The sequence below is a fragment of the Typha angustifolia genome, chromosome 14 (genome assembly GCF_048772165.1).
Source record: "Typha angustifolia cultivar Huaian chromosome 14, ASM4877216v1, whole genome shotgun sequence".
NCBI lineage: Eukaryota > Viridiplantae > Streptophyta > Magnoliopsida > Poales > Typhaceae > Typha > Typha angustifolia.
This window is the reverse complement of record NC_133252.1, coordinates 11,653,806-11,674,264: the sequence shown is the minus strand read 5'-3', so window position 1 is coordinate 11,674,264 and position 20,459 is coordinate 11,653,806. Positions and strand designations below refer to the sequence as shown.

At 37.1% G+C, this 20,459-nt stretch overlaps 3 protein-coding genes and 1 long non-coding RNA gene across 10 annotated transcripts; all 4 read right to left on the bottom strand.

The window, feature by feature from the left end:
- Positions 1-2,824: 2,824 nt before the first annotated feature.
- On the bottom strand, positions 2,825-5,461 carry LOC140776423 (uncharacterized). Of its 3 annotated transcripts, XR_012106886.1 has the most exons (5): positions 5,333-5,461; positions 5,031-5,246; positions 4,130-4,181; positions 3,231-3,364; positions 2,825-3,135 (listed from the first exon to the last, which is right to left on the bottom strand). It is a non-coding gene; the product is annotated as an uncharacterized lncRNA (long non-coding RNA). The 3 variants fall into 3 exon arrangements; XR_012106885.1 differs by having other exon boundaries at positions 3,231-4,181; XR_012106884.1 differs by lacking the exon at positions 4,130-4,181.
- Positions 5,462-5,931: 470 nt separating this feature from the next.
- On the bottom strand, positions 5,932-11,063 carry LOC140776742 (proteasome subunit alpha type-3). The gene is made up of 10 exons (XM_073120568.1): positions 10,852-11,063; positions 10,668-10,707; positions 10,502-10,585; positions 9,526-9,599; positions 9,302-9,388; positions 9,099-9,183; positions 8,775-8,821; positions 8,475-8,540; positions 7,296-7,386; positions 5,932-6,244 (listed from the first exon to the last, which is right to left on the bottom strand). The coding sequence occupies exons 1-10, from the start codon at positions 10,953-10,955 to the stop codon at positions 6,173-6,175; spliced, it is 750 nt and encodes a 249-aa protein (XP_072976669.1). The 5' UTR covers positions 10,956-11,063; the 3' UTR covers positions 5,932-6,172.
- A 1,099-nt stretch (positions 11,064-12,162) lies between these two features.
- LOC140776741 (uncharacterized) lies at positions 12,163-16,130 on the bottom strand. 2 transcript variants are annotated; one of them, XM_073120565.1, is made up of 3 exons: positions 15,916-16,130; positions 15,560-15,672; positions 12,163-14,926 (listed from the first exon to the last, which is right to left on the bottom strand). In XM_073120565.1, exons 2-3 carry the CDS (start codon positions 15,564-15,566, stop codon positions 12,783-12,785), a joined length of 2,151 nt encoding a protein of 716 aa, XP_072976666.1. In that variant the 5' UTR covers positions 15,567-15,672; positions 15,916-16,130; the 3' UTR covers positions 12,163-12,782. The 2 variants fall into 2 exon arrangements, with proteins under 2 accessions (XP_072976666.1, XP_072976668.1); XM_073120567.1 differs by lacking the exon at positions 15,916-16,130 and having other exon boundaries at positions 12,163-14,911; positions 15,560-15,828.
- Positions 16,131-16,599: 469 nt separating this feature from the next.
- Positions 16,600-20,267, bottom strand: LOC140776743 (uncharacterized). Of its 4 annotated transcripts, XR_012106933.1 has the most exons (6): positions 20,127-20,267; positions 18,470-18,871; positions 18,272-18,388; positions 18,087-18,183; positions 17,898-17,963; positions 16,600-17,208 (listed from the first exon to the last, which is right to left on the bottom strand). XR_012106933.1 is itself a non-coding variant. In XM_073120570.1 (5 exons), exons 2-4 carry the CDS (start codon positions 18,833-18,835, stop codon positions 18,106-18,108), a joined length of 561 nt encoding a protein of 186 aa, XP_072976671.1. In that variant the 5' UTR covers positions 18,836-18,871; positions 20,127-20,267; the 3' UTR covers positions 17,755-17,963; positions 18,087-18,105. The 4 variants fall into 4 exon arrangements, 3 of the variants coding, with proteins under 3 accessions (XP_072976671.1, XP_072976672.1, XP_072976670.1); XM_073120570.1 differs by lacking the exon at positions 16,600-17,208 and having other exon boundaries at positions 17,755-17,963; XM_073120571.1 differs by lacking the exon at positions 16,600-17,208 and having other exon boundaries at positions 17,755-17,923.
- Between the last annotated feature and the right edge of the window lie 192 nt (positions 20,268-20,459).

Below are 20,459 nucleotides of genomic sequence, written 5' to 3'. Positions count from 1 at the left end.
CTAGAACGTTGTTGTCTCGATTTCATCAAATTTTCCTCTCTCGCATCGCCTGCATAGAGCTCTGTTGCTTGAACTAAGAAGGTAGTGATTCCTACTTCAATCCTTTTAAATGATTGCGTAGTAGTTGTGGCATTTTGACAAACACGTTGCTTTCGTTAGGTACTACTAATTCTTTTTCTCTTTCGTTTTTTTGGGGGATTTTTTATGGTTTTGTTAGCAGCTCGGAAGTTATACTACCTTCTCATTTCGATCTTTTTTTCTTGAAATTTAGTATCGGATATGATTAGACAATTGGAATCCGTATGATTTGACTAGAAAATGTTACTGGTTACTGCAATTTGGGATATAGAATTAGAGCAGAGTGGAGTGGTGGAAGAGTTCTTGGAAATCTCCTCGCTTGTTTTATTTTCTTGTTGGATTTCTTTACTTTCTTTTTTGTATGAGAGATAACGTTTGAATTAATAAGTACATGGAAAGAAGGTTAATTGATTCATTCTGGTTTCCCGGATACGCTGATTTAAGGATATTAGTTCAATCTTATACTTATGTTTCTCTTGATATCTATCCTTTGGTCACTTTTTCTTAAACAGCAATGAAGGTGAGGTCATCAGTGAAGAAGCTCTGCGAGTTTTGTAGGACAGTTAAACGTCGAGGCAGAGTTTATGTGCTATGTACTGCTAATCCCAAGCATAAGCAGAGGCAGGGCATGTCTACATTTGCTTACGAGGGTCCAATACCCCCTGTGTATGTACTTCAGGGCATTGCTGTTTCTTTTTGTTGGATTTCTCATTTCTGCATCTCATTTTGATGAAATATAGGTTTCTGCTTCTAGTTTTTACTGTCAGACTATTTCTTGTTTATTAATAATATTCTCAGGCTTTGATATATATTGCTAATTTTCTATATAATATAGTACTGTGTTTATTAATCCACTTGAACCTCTTTTAGGAATGAGAGGGAGACTATAATATGAGGAGAATGACATAGATGTATTGGTCAAATTTCTACCGTGTTATATATGAGCTGTGTTGTGACTATACTATGCTGTATGTATTATGATGGGAACGCACAGGGAACTTGTTTTTGTGGTTAGCAACTTAGCATGAAGGATGACAACATGGTCTTTGGTGATCTTTACGTCATTCAGATATCTTAATATCCAAGTAATCACATTTTCTTTTAGGCAATAAGGTAGGTGCTTCTATTTGTGACAAATGAGTGCTAAAGGCTCTTGACAAGATTGAATCTGTACAACATTAAACTTCCTGAACAGATGTTAAAGCATTGCCAAGCCAATGTTATAAACTCTGATAGAGGTCCTTGCATGGAAATATGTTGTAACAGGGGCCAAAGGAATTTGGCCAAATTGTTTTCACGTGTATATAGATTAAACAGTGATCCTACAGAAAAGTGTTGGTCGTGCAGGAGATTTTGTATATATTCACAGTATTGAAGAGACACTTTGAATGAAATTAGCACTTTATGGAGAAGGTATATTTCTGAAGAGGGAAACAACATCCCTGTGTTGGAAACTTAGCCAAATTGTTCTGACATTGTGCATAGCTTAGACAGTGGTTTTACATCAAAGTTTTAGTCATTCACGAGATTTTTTACAGTCACTGTTCTTGAATAGACACTTTGAATGAAACTAGCACTTCATGGCAAATGTATATTTCTGATTATAGAAACAACATCCTTGCATTGAAGTTCTTCTTGATCGTTAAAACTGGATACAGTTTGAAAAGTTTGCCTGTGGTTCTTAACATTGTGAAGGCCGTCCTTTTCCAAATACAGATGTGGTTACATTACACTGGAATCCATTTTGCAATTATTATGATTCAAATTACCTTCTTATGACTTCGAAGCTCTCTATAAAGTTTTTGTTCTAGAAATTTTTACTAAACCCATAGCACATGTTCCTCTCTCTGGAGAAAATCTTAGTCCTTGTCTTTTATCTTGAGTTATGAGATATTCATGCGTCTTTCATTTCTTTTCCTTTATTTTTCTTTTATTCTCTTCTTAAAAGTGATGCTACCTTCAATTGCTTTAATCCTGTAAGCCTGCTATTTTAATGTATCTGCTGATTACAGGTCCGCAGAAGTGACTAAGCCAGAAATATCACCCACCATCAATTGGCCAATAGGGCTGGCAGCCCTTTTGAAGAATGCCGATAAATAAATGACTTATTAATAGCCACATTTTGGATCTTTGGAGATTCAAGTTGATGGCAACTGGTTATTTGAACTTTTAGCTGCAGATCTTGCTCCTGTTTCTCTTGTTGCTTTTTGATGTTGAATTTACGCTTCAAGAATATATATATATATATATATATATATACAGCAGGTGAATGTGCTGAGTGGCTCATTTTCTAATCATATTCATGACTGTATTTTCTAATGAATAATATGTTGGTATTTAGGTTTTATTTCTTAATAAGATCATATTTACCAAGTTGCCAACTAGCCCCTACAGGAAGCTTGTGATTCATCCTTGCTGATTTCTCAATGAATATGTTGTTGCTCGCAATATATTCTGTTGTGGTGACTATAGATGAGCTAGCTGAAATTGATAATTGCAGTTTAGGCCGCCCACAGGAGAATGCTATTTAACTGGAGCTAGAAGATGGTTCTGTTGAACCATTGCTGGCTGCCAATGTGACGAGAGAATTCCAATATCGATTATATAAGTCTTTTTTTTTAGGCTCTTGCGGAGTTGAGTTACAATGCAACATCCTAACCAGAGAGTTAGTGAAAATGATAGACTAGCGCAGAGTAAATGTCAAGGTTTAGATAAAAATGGTGATGACCCAAAAGGATAGCCAGACTATCTGTGAATGCAGGTGTTAGCAGTGAAATTTTCACAGTTGGCTGATTGGTTCGACATCTAGATTGACATCTTTGAATTTGAAACAAAAATAAGCAGCTTATATTTATAAACATCACAAATGACCTATTGGTCGTTAGTGGACTCCTTCCGTGGAAAAGATCATAGCATCCACTGTAACAAATTCATATGAGGTTGACAAATCTACAAGATGATGGGAGATATATGACTGGCGTCTGTAACTTCTTTTGCATGCAACCGAAAGCTTTCTGCTGAATACTGGAAGCACATCGGATCCATCTGAGCTGAGCCCTGGATGAACATTTGTAAGACAGTCTTTAAACATAAATATTGAAAGATAATTATGCTATTTTGAGATTGTGAAAGCAAGTTAAAAGTGCCACTACCTTAGTTACATAAGGTATATAGAAGGTTGGAAAAAATCAGGAAGCTTAAGGCACACAATAGCAGCACATTTGTCCAGTATCTTCTTCATTTCATCAGACCTATCCACAGCTATATTATTGGAAAGTAGTAATTCCTGAACACCAATAATTGCTCATGGAAGTTAGATTTGTTGTATATGGAAAAGCAAAATATCTTTGTATTCAACAAACTGATGTGCATCAGACTTAAAATAATGCATCTTAGATCTATCTGTGATTGAATATCCATTTACTCATATATTGAGATGTATATGTGAACTACTGAATAATTTCAACAGGACAAAAGCAAAGATGATGGCTTAATCCATGATAAATTCTACTATGGAAAAAGGTTAGTAGCAAATTATAGATAACCCCTATGAAGCAATTAGTTCAACATTTAAACTGCTAACACCACCTTGTTAATCGTACACTTTTGCTGGCAAGCTACTATAATCTATAAATCTCCACCCTAGTACAATACATTAGAGAAGTTAACTGCAATGAACTTAGATCAGCACATAATCTATCAATCAGCTATAACAATCACATATCAGCAACAGTTTAGAGAACTTAGTATTGAATATTCAAAGGATCAATAGAAAAGCATTTCAGCTTAAAATGTGTAACATGGTTTACTGCAGGTGCAGAAAAAAATATATATCAAGACCGTATATATAGCTTGTAGTAGATGCCACAGACCATGAATGATGAAAAGAACTAATCAGATAAGTCTAGGCTGAGCAGGCAGGCAACAATATGAGAATTAGAAGAAAGGAAATGAAGTTTGCTAGAAGAGATGTGCAAGTATATGCATACCACACACTTTTAGAAAATGAAGTCGCAAATTCAGAAGGTACCAATAGACATCTGTAACTTACTTATTCCCAGATGGAAGAGAGTGAGCAACAAAAGATGAAGATAAAGATGGTTCTGCACAAAAGGATCCATCAAGTTCTTTTAGCAAGATTAGTCACCATATCTCTGTCACTACAAGCTAAAGTGGAACTTCCCAAAATCATACTTCGCTTTATCAATTTCAGCAAGAATATCATGCATTATCAATGGGGTGTTCTTCCCACTACAGTACAACTATTTCCTACATAGAAGATCTGTGGATGCAGCCAACTGCAAAAGAGAGCCCATTAAATAATGACAGTACCTCTAACATTGAGGTAACTTCTACTCCAGTGACACCAAGAATACACATATTTATGTCTGTTCAGGAGCTCGCCTATATCAAGGAACTATGTCATACAGAGGAGGGGTACTTAACCCTGTACAAAATTTACAAAACAAGAATTTTCAAATCTCTATTCTTTCTACAAGGTTATCTTATGATATTATCCTCCTCTCCCTTTCAGGTCACACAATTGTCTTTAGAACCAATAGTGGACCACTTCTAAGAAATAGACCTAACCAGTTATAAGAAAATACGATAAGAAATAAACAGAACGGTGCATCTAGTGCAACAAGTCAACATGATCAAACAAGCAAGTTCAGATGACAAGATCTCGAGAATAAATCATAACAAGTAAGGAGAATTTAGGATGACAAGAATGGATGCGGCAATTAGTGCGAATTCAGACCAGTATCTTGAATTAGACAAAACCCACAGCAGTACATTTTTATAATGCTAGAATTATGTGAATTGCTAGTCTATGAAATAATGGATAAGAGATGCACAAGATGTTTATATCTAACCTTTTTCTTTACCACATCCACATATATATATTGAAAGATAAATAGAAGAAAATTTCTGCCAAGCTATAAAAATTTTACCTAATGATGGTGTGCACGCTATTATGCAGGAAAGCATAATCACGAGCAAGCTTCAATTTCTATTGATCTTATAACTTAGCATTCTTGTGGAACCCTTCAACTATATAATCTCGAGAATGCCATTTGCCTCCATCTCTGCCTAAGTGTTTCTCCACAGCTTTCAGGAGTTGGCGATAAACATTCGCAACCTGCACGGCTTCAGATGCCATTTCATTGCTGCTCAAAAACAAAACTTGTTGATTTTAGTATAATACAAGATGTTAGCTTCTAACTTGAAGAATTTGGGAAGGCACGGAAACTACCACAAAGTCCTAGATTGTGAGGAAAGAATGCAGAAAGATTCTACCATCAACTACTGAAGCCCTAGATTTCGGAGAGATTGGCATGGAGTCGAGAACCAAATGAAATCGATCGATTGAGAGAGAGAGAGGTTCTCAAACCCAAATAGATCCGATAACACTTATTTTGCGGGTTCGCGGATCTAATCAAGATGGTTGACATATATATATATATATATATTGCGAATTGTTGGAAACTTCTTAAATAGCACCCTTCATATTATCTATATTGTGGTTCAGACGCTACATAATTGATATTTCTAATTTCGACCCTACGTTTTAATTTAAATTTGCAGAAAACACCTTACTTTAGATTTGACCCTATAATTTCTTGGCGGGCGACGCTAAATGGAATAATGGAAATTTATGCGATGGTATTACCAATGTCCACATTTTGATTTCTAAGTTTAGTCAAGCCAAGTATTATAATCGGATTATATTTCTAGCTTTATTTTATTCTTGTACTATTCTGACCTCTCTTATACTATACTTGCTTGCGAGTAATATCTTGGATGCCTAGCATTAGTCCATATGTCCTGCAAAAAGACAATTACAGCAAAGTGTTGGCTACCATGAATTGGACATCTTTAGAGGTACCTGGAAATTGTTATCAATATAATTCGCTCAACACATTAACCAGACAACAGCATTAAGTTTTCGATTGCAAGTGAAGTAAAAGCAATGAGATTGGATGCAGCATCTCTAAAGATTACACAAAACAAATCTCTGTTTCAACTATCAGAAGAAAATTTCTAAAATGACTTTTCCAGGGGGTTTTCATAATAAAGCCAATTGGAGGTGCCCCTAATCTGCATCCATTTCCTCCAGTGCGGCTTTCGCTGCTGTTTTGGCTTCCTCCAGGAGGTCATCTGGAACCTGAAAGTGGTGTAGTCATTAGACAAAAGATCAGAATCATGTGTACTATGTCAAGCTTTAAATCAGTCAAACTTGTTAAGGGTATACAGAAAAGCTATTAAGAAAAGATTGACCAAAACTGCGGGATATGCAAAGTGCACATGACCTTTATCTGGCTCTTCTAAAGACATCAGGACATAGGTCACGGGAAATCAAGAAGATAAGAGTCCCAAATAAAACTTTAGACCATTGAGTCACCATGGGGTGCAATAACAACTGATTGATCTATTATAGAGCTCAACTAATACCAAGCCAAAAGAGTGTTAAACAGAAGTGGCTCACAAGCCGGTGAGCTCAAGTAATACCAATAGTCATGTGTTCTCTATTGATAGATATGAATATATAACATGCCAATTTTTTAACCCAGTAGATAGGAAAATGCTATGGAGAAATTGTGGTGCACTGCCTAAATTTCTAAAGTACAAACGGAAGTGAAGAAGATGAGCAGATGATCTGAACTAAATATTTTTTAGATGAATATTATCTAGCAAGAGAAGGGACCATAGAAAATAAGATGAGATGAAGATAAAAGAAATTTGAGAAGCAGGAAATGAGGGCCTGTGATTTAAACTAGACGACATACAGAGATAATCACTGAGTTAACTCTGGGAACATAGGAAATCACATTGACAAGAGGTTATTATTGATTATTCACATAAATTAAAAAGAGAAACTCTTAATATTTCCTTCTTTTATTGGCTTATTAGTGAAATAGGAGCTTGAATATGAAAAGCAAATTATTATATAGTTGAAGCTTCTTTTGTTCAAGTTAACAAGGAAGAGAAGTGCAAAATAGATGTGCAGCAGTTAAACTAGTTGAGTACAGGAAAAGAGAGTTGAAACTCCATGGTCATGTTCTTACATGCCAGAGAGACGAGGCATTGAAACTAGGATGTGGAACTGTAATGAAAATTGTGGGATCATTTACTACATAGTAAGCCCTCATAAGGAGACAATAAAGACATGAGTCAACTGGAAAATGAAACAACAAATCCAGCAGCTTGCTAGTTACCTTCTGATGCTGTCGATTTGATTCATCACAGACCCAGCTCATTTCCAACTCAAATGCTTTGTCCTTTGCCTCATCATGAACTCCATAAATTCTGCATGTGACAAAGAAGAACGCACAGATAAATATATGCAAGGAAAAAAACTCAAATTTGTTTTCTTCCTAAAAAATCAAATATAATATTTAGACTTGTCTGCTCATATGGAGGACGATTTTCATGCTCAACAACGAAAACCATGTTTGGAAGGATGTTTAAAATTGGTCAGAGAGCTCTAACTCAAGTGAACCATTTTAACCATCATTTCTTATAAAAGTTATAAAGCATAAGAAACATTTGTATATTCTAGGGACTAGGGACTAGATGTGCAAATAGCCATGCAACAAATTTAAAGTTTTTGCCACAGCCAGAATGTTCAATTTGACGTCAGTTTTTGTAAGTCCATCTAGTTCGTACAGATTATTTCATGATGTAAAACATGACAAGGTCAAGTTTTTAAACAAAACTGTTAAAACACATCCGGCAGTCTTAAAGTCAGTATGACAGATAATTCAAGAGTTACAAAGTTGCCCTGGTAAAAACAAGCTTCTACTACCTTAGAAATTGACGTAATTTTCTATATGAAGAGTCACACGAGTTATCTAAAATTGCATGGTTCCAAAGCAGCTTGTCACCTTCATTTAACTTCTTGTAAGACATCGTAAACTGAAAGCACCTTCCCTCATATCCCCAATTGTACCATTCTATTATTCAACTTTATACTATGTGGATGCTTGTAGATGCTTCTTATTTTGAGTCCATATTTTATTTTGGACAATTCAAGGGTATACCGATATGCTTTCTTTTTTAAGATAGGCTGTTACAGTATGTTGAAAAGAAAAGGCCAAAAACATAAATATATGTAAAATATGTGTGTGTGAATTTGTGTGTGTGTGTATGCAATCTGCAGAGATGGAATCTTTGGAAAAGAATATAATATTCAAGGAAAGTGTCTAAAATATCACTTTATGAAGGCTTTTACCATCTTGCAAGTTAAAAATTCATTCACACCAAAGACTAGATGCTACAACAACTTATAATCAAAAATTTGCAACTCAGATGCGCAATTTTAAGAATAAAAACATGGCCCAATGTCAAGAGGCAACAAGTCATCGCACAAGGATGAAAAATGATGGAACACTTACATCTTGGCAACTTCAATAACCCCTTCTCTGCAAGTTAGTTCAGAAAGCTTCAGTTTCTCTATCTCTCTGCAATCATGAAAGGTAACCGACGTGAGGACTGGGTATTATTAAAGCATGATGCTATTACATTGCCATAACATTAAGTGCAAGTAAATTGGAAAATGGAATTCTTCTAAAATGTGTAAAATGTACAAACGAAGTATACTTGTAGCCTGAGTAACTCTGCAATGGAAGGATAGCTCTCAATCGATAAATTGAAGTAAAGAAATGAATAAGAAATAACCAATATTGTTAACATACGTTTTGGCAGCCTGCCTTCCCTTTCCAATTGCAGCACCGAAGTACCTCTGTAAAGTTATTTAAAGAAGATTATAAACTTTGCAAATGTAGAAAATCAAAGAAAATAGATAACTACTAGGTATGAAGTAATGCTCATGCACATGCACATTTGCATGTGTCATACTGCATGCAACCAAATAAAAATGCAAGGGAATCAGTAGGTTTTTCTTACAAGAATAAGGCTAGTGAAGTAAGAATAAGAAGAATAAATAACATCTCGAAGAAAAAAAAATAAAAGGAATAAATATGTCAACATCTATATTGCATGTCAGAATGAGAACTTACATATGAGATTCCTGAGGGTTCAATCATGTAAAGTTGTGGACCATCTCTGTCATAGCCTCCAAGAAGGATTCCACAACCAAAAGGCCTGTGGCACCATCAACCACAGAAGCTTGAAGTTTGAAAATAAATTAAACGAATACATTGACCTAAGCAGTGAGCAGTATAACTATGTGACAAGTGAACACACCAGCGGACTGTCTTACCTCAGCCACCAATAGAGAGTGCAGAGATGAACATAACTGGCAACACGATCTGCAAGTTCTTTCACAGGTATGGGCTCCCCATATACCCTATAAATGGTAACAACAATAGAGTATAATAACTTGCTCACCTAAAGAACAAGGGAGAATGTTGATTTTCTTTCGTATGTTTGGGATAACTCAAAGAATTTCCCAACAGAATTATTTGAGAGTATTTTGATGCTAACCTTTCATAACTGATTGCTTCTGACTTTGCTCGTGCAACAATTTGCCTACCATCTGCTGCTAAGCCAGCAACAGACTAAATATGAAAGAACGAAATCAGATTAAGCAGAAATTTGGAAGAATACGTGAAGAATAACTAGAAAATCTCCACAAAATTATCGAATCACATGTTTTTATAAAGCTCTAAAGATTATTGGTGTTCTAGGTTTGTGGTTAGAAACACCAAATGTTTGATTAAAAATATAACACTAGATGAACTTTGGAATGGAATAAACAGATCGCTCATATTAAAGAAAACAACCAGCTAAATTGTCCATCTTGTATGTTATGTCTTTAAGAGAACACGAAATCACAAGTTGAAATATATTCAGACAACAAATATGTACCAAGAAGGAAACCAACCATCTTGATCCATCCGAAATCTATAGTTCACTTTATCCTTGAATGCTATGATGAAAGTTCCACTTATTTGTCAACAGTCAACACATCAAAGATTTTCCAAGTCAGCCTCTTTGAACCTTTCAGGCGTAAAATTAATCTGCTCCTACCTCAGCACATCAAAATCCATTTTTTTGGCATCATTTTCCTACCTCAACTCTCCATATGCATGCCATCACAAACTTGATGAATGCTCCATTCAAGAAACTTCATCAAAATCAGACACCTCTCTAAGAGATAGATGAATAACCTACTTGAATCTAGTCATTCCCCAAAATATGCTTCCATCACAGCAGCACCAATTCTTAGATCATCCACAAGCCACCGAGTCATAACTGTCAATCACTATGTTCCTGTAGCATCATCTCTGCTTGCATACAGCTTAACTCAACCAATCCTCAAACAGAAATCACTTTCCCTAAATCCCACATTACGGTGGCTCATCCACTTGATAGTGTATTGCAAATACTCAATTTACATAGAAGCAACAGAATAAGAAAGCCTACGAGTACAAAATCCATGAAATTCACAAGAAATTACCATGCCAGAGTGACGATGAACCGAGTGTATCCTCCGATTTGATCCCGCCAACATCATCTTGGACGATATCAACTTCTCCACTCCCTGAAGCTCAAAAAGTTCAAACTTTTAGCAAACACAAAAAGGAGAAGATAATGTTTCAAGCTCGAATCATATAAGTCCATACCATGACGATCCCATCCTTGCATTTGATCCCAACCACAGTCCTACACAAGAAACAAGCAACAGGATCCCAACTTTAGCTCAACGAAACGATAAAACAACAAGAAGAACCTCAAACAACGATCAATCAACCAAATAGATGAACAGAGCGCGAAATAAAAAGAAGGAAGAGAAGTAATGGATCGAACCCGCTGTTGTCGACGGCCTTGGCGGCGTATTCGATCTGGAAGACTCTGCCATCGGGCGAGAAGGTGGTGACGGATAAATCGTAGCCTGTACCGATGCTGCTCATCGTGTTGCCCTTCTTTGTCCCAACTCCTCAAACGAGCGAACCGAAATCGAAATGGAATTGGGGAGTAAAGAGAGCTTTTTGTTTCGAGGGTTTTCTTCGGCGTCAAGATAGAAATATAAAGACTAGTACTGCCAATAAATTAGCCGGTCTTGCCGACCCATTATTATTACAAAATTACCCTCATGAAGTCGTTCTCGGGTCCAACCGAACCAAGATCGGTTAATCGCAGGCTAGTTCTGGCTAAATTACATCTTGCACCCTGGAGAATAAAAATTCATAATTTGCCCACCGAGCTCTTGGAAAATAAATAATTCATCAGGGCTTTAACCGCAAAAAGACATAAACGTTATACTACCTGTGCATATTGTTTAGTATTAGATAATTTGAGGGTCATCGCATTAGCTTTTATGTTGGATTCGTACCTGGTAGGGCTGTAACAGAATCTAAATTATTAATGTAAATCAGATATAAATTTTAATTTTTCGATCCATATAATAGATGGGTAGGATCCGAATTCTGATCGAGAGCAAATAGATGGATTTATATGCTCTCTTTTTTTCTTTTTTTTTTGAAGTCCATAGACAATAGATAAGTAGTCCAATATTTAAATTTTGTAAATAGAAGTCTTAGATTAGTTTAATTAATACATAGTATGAATAATCTTGAGCCTCTCAAAAATAATTTTCTCACTACTATTATGTTTACTTAATATGTTAAGCCTGTGTCATTTTGAGTTATTAAGCTATCATAATTGAAGGCCAAAAGTTGTGATTTATTGCTTAGAAATGAGATTATTATATTTTCAATATAGTGGTTGTTTATGAGGAATTTAAATCCAGTCAATTATTCCATTATACATTTGAATCTGATTCGAGTCTATAATATGATAATCTACTCATGTTCATGAGATCAGAAAGTAAGGTGACTGCTAGTAGATGCATGCAAGTAAATGCACTTGTACACTCACCAACAAACTTAATATTCCATGGAAAGGTGCCACTATATTTTTAGATGCATGCATATGAAAAGAAGGAAGAAAACTAGAGAAGCAGCAGTGACAATTTGTAGTACTAGAGAAGCATCAAATGGAACCTCATTTCAACAACTTCTGGGGAAAAATCAAGAGAGATGATGGAAGGTTAGATGGATAGAGAATTAGGAAACACATTCTATTGTACTACTACCTCATGTAAACATATGTAGTATCTGAAAGAATAGTATCCAGAATAATTGCTCCTGGTGCTCACTGCTCAAGCAAACCAACAATCCAATGAGAAACTAAGGGAGATTGCCAATTTACACTGATGGGTGTGCTTGATGCTGACACCCATTTAAAAAAATATTTTGTCACAACCATCAACTAAAGTAAAACTAAACACAAATGCTCACTTTTGTGATTAGTGCAATCCATACACTGAAGGAAGTCCTGGCTGAACTGATTCAAGCAGCAAAGAACAGTTAGGCCAGCAATATTAAAATGTCCATTCTTCCCATTAGAGGAGGAATGAATAGCCCAGAATCTCAAAATCAATCATCAGTGAGCTGGGCTAATAGCTCCTCAATCAAGCAGTTGCTATGGAACTTCCACAGTGAACAAACTCTAGTATCCACAATAGAGCTTGAACAAAACAACCGAGAAATTGCTGATGCCAGTGAATTTGAGCAAAGGATCTTAGAGCCCCCTTACAAACAGATGATTCAAGGCCGTCGTTTACTTTCAAACTTCACACAACTTATAATACTTAGACATGATATTTCTATGAGTTATGATCCAAATCAAGGGAAATAGTTGCTCCAAATGATCATGAACTGCAGGTTCTGCCAAAACTAAGAATCTAATTTTGACACATTAATTTCCTTTCCATGATCTTCATTCATTGACTTTTTTAATCTTCTCAACCATATGTCATAGTCCATTGGGTATGGAGTTCCACAGAGGCTGTCAACATAATCGGCAAAAGCTTTCAGCACTGCTGAGATGTCACCAAGCTTCTGCTGTATAATTCTTCTTGACCAAGACATTTCCCTCCATTCAAGTGCCCCTTCAACTGAGTCCAGCTCTGGAGAAACCCCACCACAAGAAAAATATAAGAGGTAGATTAAACTCTCAGCATCTGATGCTGCACATAGTTTCCCTTCCTGAAGAGCGTATGTAGAGGAGAAGCAAAGATTCATAGATGGGCGGTCCCTGTCCTCCAGAACAGCATGACCCCACCCAATCAGTACAAAGAAGGGATGCTTTGAGCCCTTGCTTACACAGATCACATTCTCTGGGTGGATGTTACCATGTCTGATTCCTGCTGAGGATGCAACAGAAAGAGCAGATAAGCAGTCATGGCAACATCTGAGAGCTTCTTCAGCACCAAACATACCATTTCTCGTCAGACAGGAAACAGTCTCGCCAACAGGGGAGGTGACAAGGATTGGGGTACCAATCCATGGGTGACTACATGTTCCATCAGAGTTGGACTCCTTACATTCGCTTGGGTGGACAATGCGTCCAGATGCAACCACTTGAGGTAGATACTTACTGGACAGGCCTCTTTGCTTCATAAGAGCTAATACTTTCATCTGCCTTTGGACTTGGTACCACAATTTCATATCCTCCCATGTAGATTCCAAATGAGAAGGACGTGAACCAACATACAACAGAAGTGGTTTTGTTGGTTCCTCTACAGGAGTGGCACTATAAATAGGAAGTTCGCTATCAGTAAGAACTTCATTAATCTGGAATCCCTTCTGCCTGTTCGATTCTTCCATCCATAAAAGTGATCCTATCTCAAGCTTCAAAGTTTCCTCAGGTACAACATTAACAGATTCTTCCTGGAGTTCGACAATTTCGGGGGATTGCCTGTGCTGCTGGAAACGGGATAGATCAATTCCATTAGCATGTGTTTCTAGTAGTTGCCTTTCTCCATTAGCATGTGTATCTAGTAGTTGCCTTTCTGATCTCCGACTTTGTAGGCGTGAACTATGTTCTGTGGCTAAATCTTCAAGAGAATACTTTGGCATTCCACAAAACTGAACCATAGAGTAGAAAGTTGCAAGCAGAACATGGAGAGTCCCAACATCTCCCCAATTGGCATTCCCAAGCTTGTTCCAGATTTGATCAACAGGAGAAACACTAATTTTGGCATGCTCTTTGATCCATTCAGCTGCACATTCATAGACATTTTTAATATCAAAGTCCAACTTGCTCACATCACCTTCAAATTTTACAACAGCACCATACTGTGAATCAAGCAGAAGCACATAAACACAACTTGAATTGGAAATAACAGTAGATGATCTGCTCAGGCTTCGGGAAAGCAGAACACGGAGAGCAAAGAATAGTGCCTCCCCCAGGAGTGCATGACATTGCTGCTGGTCCTTCTGAAATAAAAGACTGCTGATATCAGGCCTCAACAAAGCTAATTCAATAATCTGATCCCATTTTCCATGTGCATGCTGATTATTTTTCAGAAATATAGCAATCGCACAAAGACCTTCAAGCTTCCCACTGGCAATAGCCTTCTCAGCAGGATAAAATTTGGAACTTGTATTATGTATACAGGCAACTGAAAAGGGCACAGGTGCATCATGACCCCAAAAGGTCTCCCACAAGCCCTTAACACCTGCATGTAAAAAATCTTCAATAGCAAGATGAGCACTAGCTCCAACAGCATCAGATGTTGATGCATAAAGAGCATTTGGCATCCGTACCAACTGTTGAAAAGAAACACCTTCTAGGGCATAATCGAAATGCTGAAGTTCTGTAAGCTCGAAAGGAACATCAAAGGCAACTTCAGATATTCTTGAGAAGCAATCTTCAAGGTTTGCTGTCAGAATCTCACTATCGACAAACTTCCTGAGGAAATCCTTACAGCTAGAAGATGACAAACCCTTTCTCCGACCGTGTGATGATGCACTAGACCGTTTTGTCCCAGATCCAACAGATGCATGGTCAGGAGACCCACCTATCAAGTAGGAAACTGTAACATGCTTCAAATTGCCAAAGCACCATAACTATTGTAAAGAATGAAGAACAGACGATGAAATTGCAAGAAATTCTACAAGCATTGCGAATTGGTATACCTACCGTAAAGATGATTACAACACCTAGTGTATAAAATTTAAATAGAGTTTGCAAATTCCTTTCACAGCAGAATTGGTGGAGATGGATAATGCTCAATAGTTTTCAAGCCTATGTCAGTTCACAAAGATAAGGACTACCCAACAATTCATATAAAAGAACAGAATTTCCCAGACTTGGCTCCGAGCCTATCAAAAACCAAGAACAAGAACGCAATTCTACTCTCTGAAAACGAAATGCTCCTCGTAAGTGTCCAACCCTTCAACCCAAAAGCAAACCCCACAAAGAATAACCCAGCAAATTCTCATCCCCGGGTTCAAAATTACCACCAAAACCACGAACTATCCACTGAAACCAACAGATCCAAACAAAAAAACTCAAACCAAAACAAACCCAAAACCCCATTTCTATGAAAACGAACAGAGACATCAAAAAGCTCCAATCTTTCCACCAGTAATCCAAACTTCTCCAGAAAACAGAAAACTAGATATAGAAAGAGAGCAGAAGAAGCTCTCTGTGAGGATTGCTTTACCTTCCATTAGTTCTAGGGTTTGTTATCAAGGAGAGGAGATCTCTTTCTCTTCTTCTTCTTCTTCTTCTTCTTCTTCTTCTTCTTCTTCTTCTTCTTCTTCTTCCTCCTCCCTCCTGTCAAGAAGAACATATGTCGTCGCCAAACAAAATATATAATTCTCCTCTGCTCTCAGTGAACTCTCTCTCTCTCTCTCTCTCTCTCTCTTCTTTCTCTCTCTAGCTATTTTTTAACCTTATTATCGGTTGCGCGTGATGGATCTTTCCAAAATTCTAAAATAGAGCGAGAAAGAGAAGAGAAGTGATGAGATGAACGCTTTTTGTTGACAAGCGTGAATAGGATAAACCTATAATACTTACTTTGGCAATTTGTAGAATTACATTTGAATTGTCTAGGCTTTATCCGGGTATTTATCCGTGTTTCCAGTGCAGCAACTCTGATAAGTGGACAAAAAAGACGAGCCTCCTGCTGCTGATCTGAACTGGTGGGTCAAAACAATGCCTGTCAGGTCAACATGTAGATGCTTCCTGGCTACTCATCACTGCTCCATAGCCCTGCAACTTTTGATTGCTTTTTTTATTTCTTTTTTAATTTAAGAGTCTAAATTGATATACTTATAATTAACATAAAATTATTAATTTTTTATTAAGATTAATTGAGATTCAGTTAAGTTTAAAAGTAAAATATATCTAATCTTTAACTATTATTTCAAAATATAACATGTGGGCCCACGATCATCTACCAATAGCGAGATAAAAGTGAGATCGTCGTCCAATGGTCGTCCACGTTCCGTTACTTTGAAGGCCCACCAAGAAATCTTTCATGGCCCAATGTGGGAGAGGAGAAGTTCCAGTTCCCGAGGGGGTAACGGACCACCCATTCGCGAGATGCACCCACCACCAAAATATCGCCATCATATCGCGAGAAGAGATAAACAAACTACGCGCGACTGGCTCACGAGTTAAAAGTGGAATAAGAAGTCTGCTGCTCACAATCATTACTTGGAAAACAAAATTAGCAAAGCGTGAGATCGTGAGTTAACATAATTTCCCGATTTATTTTGCTAATTATCCAGTAACTAAGTCATGCTATACAATAAAGACTATAATTTAATAATGTCTTAGTTGAGTCACTCTTAATTTATTGCATCGTAACAACTATAAGTACCAAGAGGGGGTGGGGGTCCTCCACTGCTTCTCATGCTTTCGGAGTAATGAATACTGAGAGATTCTTTTCAAAGCTAAGAGACATCTATGAACACCATTAAACCTCCATGTTGTTTGGGACCATTGTGGAGATCACAGTGGCGTCTATCTATGTCCAACTATATGATATGCCCCTTCGTTTTCCAGTTTTAATGCATGCATGTCATCATGTCTCGGTGTGTCTCCTCCTCAGCTGTTACAAGTTACGACCATGGCTGCATGATGGGAGCTCTTCTAATACATGCAATGTGTCGCCAAGTGGTGGGCCTATGTGGCTGGATGTGGGGAATTTCAAATTACTTGTGGCTGTAGAGGATCATGGGCATATTGAGAACTCAAACCACACGCTTGCTCACTATGTTTTCTGACACTATCTTCTGAATCTAGCTGTAAATCTGAAGGTGGTGGGTTATACTTTTCTTGCGCTCTACCTGCTTGTGACAATGCCTGATCCAAGAACAACATGTAAAGTTAGGCTGTTAGGGAGAGAAAGAGAGGGAAAGAGCTCTGTAATTTGTTGTATTTGAAAGAGAGACATTTCTTGGTTAACAGTGGCACACAATCATGCCTTCCTGTCCTTGTGAATGAATGCAAAGGTAGGCATGTGTGGCGTAGGTATTTAGATTTGCTAGGAGTGGGACCTTATTATCAAGAAGGTATTCATGTGTAACTTGGTATATGATTCTAAGAGATAACAGTTAAAAGATCAGGATCATTTAGAAGAGAACATGATGTAGTCTACATAAAGTAAGATAAATTTGAAATGGAGTAGATCCTCAGTAGTCCTGCATTAGCTTACTTCCTTATGCTTTTTCAAAGTACTAAATTGTTTACAGTATAAAAATTGCATTGGCAAAGGAAGCATTCGCATTTAAAAGTCCTTAATTTTCTATAACAATAAGAATGAGCTTTTGTGCGTACGATTTTATATAAATTATGCGCATTTTATTATAAAAATATGCATCTCTAATGTTGAAACTAAAGGCACTCAAATTTTAAGAATTCAATGGTGCTACTATCAAAACTTAAGAATTTTTTGGCACAAATAGCCTGTTTTCAAACAATAAACAATCATGCTATTTCACAACTATAACTATATTCCCATAGCAACACTCTTTAAGTTGCGAGAAACAAACCTCTGTGTGGTCTTCTACCTTTTAACCTGCATTATAACTTCTATTACAAGCACTCAATCCAACCAACTGCCAATGAAAACCGAAACTGTAAAGAAACCAGTGTAGTGTCCTTTTTTCACTAACCATTGAATGAAACAATTAATTCCTTATGTCAAGAAAAGGTTATATGAAGAGTTCACAGTTATTAACTGTAGAGCTGTAGTTGCTCCTAACGATAGCCATCTCTACGGTCTTGCTCCTCAGCTTCTTTATTGGCAGCTTGCACAGATTTAAACCACAGAAAGGCCTACACCAATATGTAAATCAGAAAATAACATAAGTTGGTGCCAATATTTCATTTGTATACGGATACTGGCATGTAATCTAAAACTTACTGATGTTGGTATTCCTGTAAAAACAAAGAATCCAAGCAATGGTGCATAAAAAGCATTATCAGAGTTGAGGACCCCAAAAACAGGTCGCTGATTCACATACTCGAATATTGAACCAATCTGCAAAAAATTGTTTCTATCAGCAAAACTAAGATGCAAGACAACCAAAAGGTAACAGAAAGCAAGAGGCACAAAACATACTGCTGCTATAGCTGTCACAGCTGATGCAAGTAAATATGCATAAAAGGGGATCTCAATTGTTGATTCAGTTTTCTTATTTCCTTCATCACGAGCCCAGGGAGGGGGTTCATCGGAATCTGGTCTAGCCCAAGAAGGAATCTTTTCATCTGATTTGCTAGATTTAGCAGAACCTTTTGTAACGCAAACCACAACTAGTCTCCGAGACAACGCTGCTGACTGGCGAGCAAGATGACATTTGTTTTGATCACATAGAAGAGATAGAGATGAAGGTCTGAGCTGAACGATTGGCTTCAACCCAAGAAATCTTAAACAGACTTGCTTGCTCAATTTAACATTAGGAGTGCAGAGAGACATCACTGTAGCCATCAGCACTCTGCTGCAACTTTAGTTTGATGCCTTAAGCTGGAAACTAAATTAAATAAGAAATTGCCATGATGCACAAATGTAGTTGCAATTTAAACTTCAGGGTGCTTTTAAAGAATACAAGGTATTCAGATAATCAAAATAACTCATTGGCATCCATTATTGGATTATTTTGACTTGGCAGTAAACTGCATCGACAATCTCCACACGTGATGAAAGGACAACCAAATTATTGAGTATTCATCTTGCTTACTCTAGTGTGAGCTTTTTCAAAAAAAAAGGAAGATTCTAGTTTTCGATGCCTTGAAAACTGAAAAGCACTCTCATGCAAAACCTAGGTTGTCTATGTGCATGCATACACATCTGCTTCAATGAATTTGAGCTATCTAGTCCAACTTGCATTATTAGATCATTATGAATTAAACCAACTCCACGATTTAGAAGTTATAATGACTTCGCATCAAACATAGTTGTTCCTATTAGTGCAGTGAAAGTTCTTCTCTTTGAATCATCTTAAAGGGTCTGTAAAAGCTTTCTCAGCTAGAAATCTGATACTAAAATCAAATGATCAGTTTCAAGTATGTTGGTATTAAACTTCACAAAATCCTTCCGTACAGTGTTGTCAGCTTGTCATTTTGGATATTCACATTGATGAGAAACAGCCACCAGCAATATCATTATATGAGAAGTCCACCTCCCATCTTGCTACAAGTGAAATCTTTGTGACGAACAAAGAATGGTAATCCATCTAACCAATAAAATTTTCCTCTCGATGCAAGGGTTTCTCTGCAAGTGCACAATTAACAGAAGGCAGTCCTGAGTTGAACCACCCTTCCTCACCTCCTTATGCCCAATATGCTATTGTCTTCCCTCTTCCACTTAATAATCATCTAAAACAGCAAAGCCAAAATTTTGGCCCATCTTTGACCATCAAGTTTCAATCTTTTCTTACTATGATCATCTACTCTTGTCTTCCCTCTTCCACTTCTTTATCTCAATCTAAATCAAAATACCCACATCTATGATCTGCAACAAGAAAAGGATAAAACCAACACCAAGAAAAAAAAACCACTCAAAATCCATTCTTTCTTCTTCTCCCCTCTATGTTAGTATTCAAAAGCTAAACTGCCCTTTCAAATCCAATCAATTTAAAAACCCAAATCGGATCATTCTTATGCTACATCCCACCGTTCAGATCCAACCGAGTCCATATTGGGTTATCAAAATCCAGCAAGTAACACAAAAAGAAGAAGAAATAAACAAGAAATCGACGATAAAAGAAGAAAAACTGAACCTTTTGCTCTCCTTCCACAAACCAACAAGAGGAGATAACGCATCAATCACATGGAGGGAAATCCATCGACCCATTTTGGGTGAGGAAAAAGATGTGGAGGCAAGTGAGCAAACTCCTCCACCATTCGCGTACAGGCCCTGCGACGACCCACAGATGGCCCGGCCCAGTTTTCTTTTCCTGAAACACCCCTTCCTTTTACATATTTGCAAATGATCTCCTTTGTTAAGTGAATTTACATTTCCCACCTTATTTTCAATGAATTTATTACGGTTCAGTATTTTCTATTCCCGGCCCAAAGTTTATTTTAATTTCTCAATACATCCTTCTCTTTTC